At 38.3% G+C, this 5,004-nt stretch overlaps 1 protein-coding gene across 10 annotated transcripts in view; it reads left to right on the top strand.

Annotated features, from left to right (window-relative positions):
* The window catches only part of ptprfa (protein tyrosine phosphatase receptor type Fa), a 562,000-nt gene that overhangs the window by 399,323 nt on the left and 157,673 nt on the right, over nucleotides 1–5,004 (top strand). For all 10 annotated transcript variants that reach the window (XM_020620922.1, XM_020620921.1, XM_020620919.1 and 7 more), the window contains 2 exons: nucleotides 2,125–2,381; nucleotides 3,571–3,652. In XM_020620922.1, the coding sequence (XP_020476578.1) occupies nucleotides 2,125–2,381; nucleotides 3,571–3,652 (339 nt within the window). The remainder of the gene's footprint in view (nucleotides 1–2,124; nucleotides 2,382–3,570; nucleotides 3,653–5,004) is intronic.

Genomic DNA, 5,004 nt, shown 5'->3' with positions numbered 1-5,004 from the left:
GGAAGACTGCTGTGTGTGACTAAACTGTACCTTACAATCTCTATCAGAGACATCTTGGACTGAAACAGCTGTGCCACTGGGAGAATTAACATCAACCGTTTTCTGTGACTTGCTTGAACTGGCTGAAGGAGACTGAAAACACTTGAAAGTCTCCAAAAAGAATACACAATTACCAAGAAAACCCTCAGCTTGTTTTAATCTGGCTTCTGTTTTGTTCTTTGTTAAAGAAATACAGGACTTCACTTCCTGTTTAGCCCTCACTGCACTTAGAGAGGCTTGCTTCAAAAACAGCCCTATAGCATCCCCTTGTGGGGGAGGACTGTCACTGTCCCTAAAAATCTGTTTTCTTCTTTTTGCATCTGCATTATCCTGCTTATCTTTAGGAACTGTATTTAACCATTTAGACAAAAACTTGTAAAGTACTGCCGCCAAAGAGTAAGGCTTGGCCTTTCCCCTGTCTTGTACATTTACAGACATTATTAAAAAATTTACACGTGACTGGCATTTCAAGTGAATTGGTCTCTGCCCAGAACCTCCTCGATTCGGTCGGGAACCTTCTACGCCAGCTAAGTTGGTGCACCCGATCGCTGGGGGTTCACCCAATCAACAGTTCTGTTTCAATTCCACTGAATACGCCGTCACCCTAAATTTCTATAACACAGTTTTCCCATAGACTATGCCCAGCCCCCAAAGACAGTTCTGCCAGAGGCACACTGTGTCACATCGAATTCTTTCCGTAGCACTGGTTGCTATGGGATACACATGTGCCAGTGTTCAACAGCCTTCGTGCAGCAAACCACGCCCACAGATAGTGAAAATAATAAATATTTTCCTGTGCCCTCATTAATCATTTAACATTTAGCAGTGATCGTCTTATAAATATTTAGACATTCAGGAATGTGCTCCGTTAGGACAAGGGCTCTGCCTTTGACTTCCGCCTTCAGCAAGCGAGCCTTCTCACTGGAGCAAAAATTCTAATAATTTTGGAGACAACCGTCAACATTTGTGGTTATCCACTTATTAATGTGAATTTTACGTCTCTGACGTCTCAATTTGTAACTAGGGCACTTATTTCTATCCCTCAAATGAGACTATGTGTTTGTAACTTTTACGTGTGGCACAGAACAAAAGCACCAGCACATTTCAAAATAAAAGTGTTATCTTACCCGTACTGTAATCACTCAATTTTGAATCGGGAATTCACAGTCCACACAGATCAACAAAGTTTTGTAAGGTCCAATATGCAGGAATTCTGTGTAAAAGGTTTCCTGCTCACCTGTTTTATTGCCGGCAAATGTTGATCCATGAGTCTGTTCACTCCCAGCTGGAATCCAACTCAAAATTCAGCCAATTCCGAAGGTCACGGCACGAAGTTGTTATACCCCAGTTCTTTTACTGGACAGATCTGAGTAAGGAAGGAGTCCGTCTTTCTTGATTTTTAGTGCTGGTTTATTTACAAATACATATACATATACATATATATATATATATCCCTCCTTCAGACAAGCTGCTGGAGAAGAGAGCAGGGACAAAAGCACCCGGAAACACAGAGCCTAATACATTTATCAGTTTTGGGCTAGCCCCTTGCACAGACAGCTGTAAAAACATCAGGAGCTGGAGACAGTCCGCCGTCTCCGTCTCTTATCTTATGCTTCGCATGCTTGGAGCAATTGGACATAACAAAATGAAGAATTCCATGTGTGTGTGTATGTTGTATGCGCGATGTGTAACTAAAACATTCTTTCAGACATAATTCTTACACAAGATTAATACAAAAATAGCTGGTGTCAAGGTACCCTTCTCAGACTCAATATTATCTTCTAACCTTGAAGCAGAGCACACAGGAACAGACTTTGAATCTTACTAACTACATTACAAACACATTGAAGTCTAACACATTAAAGTCTAATAATTATCTGTCTGATTTATTATTTTCTAACATATATTTCATTGACATCTAATGTTATTACTTCCTCTTTATTTCCCTTTGATTTTTGTTGGGGTAATTTAAACAAAGAAAAAAAGACTTCTCTTAGAATCAGTTCCACTTTCTTCTATAGACAGCCAGTGTAATAAACATTCAATCAAACTGTGTGTAAGTAAAAACCTTTCCCTTGGCTTCAGATCCTGTACAACCAGCAGAGTGTGGAGGTTCAAGGCAACCTGAAGAGGAAATTGATCACACAACTGCAGCCAGATACTGATTATTCCTTTGTGCTGATGAGCCGGGGGAACAGCGCTGGTGGTCTCCAGCAGCAAGTTTCCATCCGAACAGCTCCAGACCTGCTGAAGATGAAACCGACTCGACACCAACACGATGTGGAGGACGGTGGTAAAGTGACCATCAGTCTGCCCAGTGTCCCTGCTGGAGCCCTTGTCAGGTCTGTGCTGTTTTTTTGTCTGAGAAGAAACCACAGTGATATGGCTGGATCAAAACTGTCTTCTCTTCTCTGCACATATCAGTTCAGTTTTATAGTAGGAAACAAGAAATTAGGAATGGCTTTGAATGAAAGTAGTAATAGCTGTAATACTACTTTGACTATTGGGCTCTGATTTGTAACCACCATTGAAATCCTAGTATTGAAATGTAGGAGCCAGTGAATTTAAAGCATTAAGATCTTCAACTTTGGAAATCATCTATCTCTCTATTTTGTTTGATGCCCCCCTTTGAAATTTCCTGGCTGGTTATGTCCTGCTCTTGCCAGTATATAACCAGCCAATTATCTGCTGCAGCAGAGAATTCTACATTTTAAGAGCAAACAAAACATTCAGTCCCACACCCCAACAACACCATGATTACAACCTAAGAACCACATAGCCATATTACCAGCAACCCCACTCATGCTCCCCAGCTCTCTCCTGATACCAGAAAGCAATTCGAGAGTTGAGCTTTAAAAGCACAATTAATCAGCAAAGAAAATCCCAATGCAAAGGCTGCAATTTTGTGAAAGGTAATTCTTTTATTATTATCCAGCCTGGTCAAGAAGACAGGCACTGTGAATTACTAGGACTTAATTGTGTTTCAAGTGTTTGCTTTTTCTTAAGCAATCATCCACAAGTACGCTTTAGTAAGAGAAGCTGGACTGACATCTCCGTATGGATCAGACCTTTTCATCTATTGTAGAGCCAAACTTATTCAGTGGGTTTTAAGAACAAGCGAAGAGTAAATTTGAAAAATTGAAAACACATATAAAAAAATGTGTAGCTATCGTGATCAAAATTGCCAGGAAGTGTGCTCAGTTGCACAAGACAACAATTAATAATTGTTGACAGAAAGCAAGCAGGAGTCAGCAGCACTGTTGATGAAGTGCAGATTTTAATCAATTTTTTATGGAATTCTATTTATTGTTTAATAAAATTGCATAACAAACTAAGTGGTCCTGCAAATTGCAAGTATTTTTACTTGTTTGCTACAATTTTAAAAAAGGTCCTGCAAAAGCACTTGATCCAAACATTAGCAATAGATTTCAGAAGTTAAACAGTAATGACATAGTACGAAACTGCATTTTGTGCACGTGTATGCCTGGCATAATTGTGTATGATGCAATTGTATTGTTGTGTTCAATACAGGTGGTACTACATAGTGGTTGTCCCTGTCACTCCAGCTTCTCCGAGGATCTGGGAGAACCCTGAAGACATGGACATACATGAGGTGAATGAACCTGTACTTCAGTTGGTCATGCATACAGAACAAAGTCGGTTCATACTCCCTGATCACTTGAATCCATAAAAATTGCTCCCAAAAACTAAACTATTACATTTTCAGATTCCGGCTTAGTTTTTGGTTTTGGTTGAGGTTAGATATCAAGTGGATATGGTTAAACATACCTTTTCCTTTTAAACAGAGTTATGTTTTAAATCACTGTTTCTTTCCCAAAACACTGGTGCCTCATACAACAACCATTTGTACAATTAGTACACGTTTAGAATTTTTTCTTTTCGCTTTCTCACAGTTTGAAATTTTCTTCTTACTTTTAGATAACATTGAGACATTTAGATCCAGATTGTGCTGTTGAGACAGTTTTCCTTCTTGGTCCACTGTATGTATATTTCTTGCATAATGTAACTGTTGAATGCATTTTATTTTCCATTTGCAAAATATCTTTTTTAGGATAAAACTTGCTTTTTCTTTCTATCCATGTTTGCTTGCTAGCAGTTCTTTACTACTTGTTCATGAGATCGCTACCTTTCCTGATACATTAAAGCCACCAGCTGTCAGTCAGTAAATGTCAGTGAAGCCAAGAGACACATTCACTTTGAGTAACATTTGCATTACTGACACTGACACCAGAGTCGCTCCCAGTGGACAGGGCAAGTACTTTGTCCAGTAAAGTAGAAAAGTACTATATACATACATGTACTAAGTGCAGATTTGGACTATGCTTGGTTACGTTTCCAGTGAAAGTAACTTGTGTAGTAAATATGTATGATAAATCCTGTTAGTGTAATGATGATTCTTGTGGTTTTTGCTTTAATGTTATCTGAAGCAAGCCTCTGCCACAAATCAGTCTCTAAAACACTTTAATTGCATTAGTATTTTATTGGTGTTACAGATTTAGATGTAATATAATTATGTGCTAATAATTTTCCTAGTGTCCATTTATTTTGTAATTTTATTTATTAATTGAAATTTCAAACTTGTGGTTGATCATTGATGAGACAAAACTTTTATGAGACTGATAATTCTGTGAGCATCTACAGTCTCCAATAACTAACTGGCTCCGTGCTGAACTAAAGGTCTAAAGCCCCTGTAGCAGCCCTGAGGCTGCTATATTTATTTTATAACAGTATGAAGCATTTGAATCAGAATGAGCTTTATTGGCCAGGTTTTCTGGACACATGAGAAATTTGAATGCTCTTCTATAAGGCAGTGAGTTGATAAGTAAACAAGACTGAGAGAACAAAAAGAAATAGGAGTGTAGGACAACAAAAATAAAGTACTTATAAATATAGAAATATATAGACACAGTTTAGGTGTATTTTTCACATATACATATATATATA

Source organism: Monopterus albus, unplaced genomic scaffold (genome assembly GCF_001952655.1).
Source record: "Monopterus albus unplaced genomic scaffold, M_albus_1.0 scaffold250.1, whole genome shotgun sequence".
NCBI lineage: Eukaryota > Metazoa > Chordata > Actinopteri > Synbranchiformes > Synbranchidae > Monopterus > Monopterus albus.
This window is presented reverse-complemented; position numbering and strand designations above follow the sequence as displayed.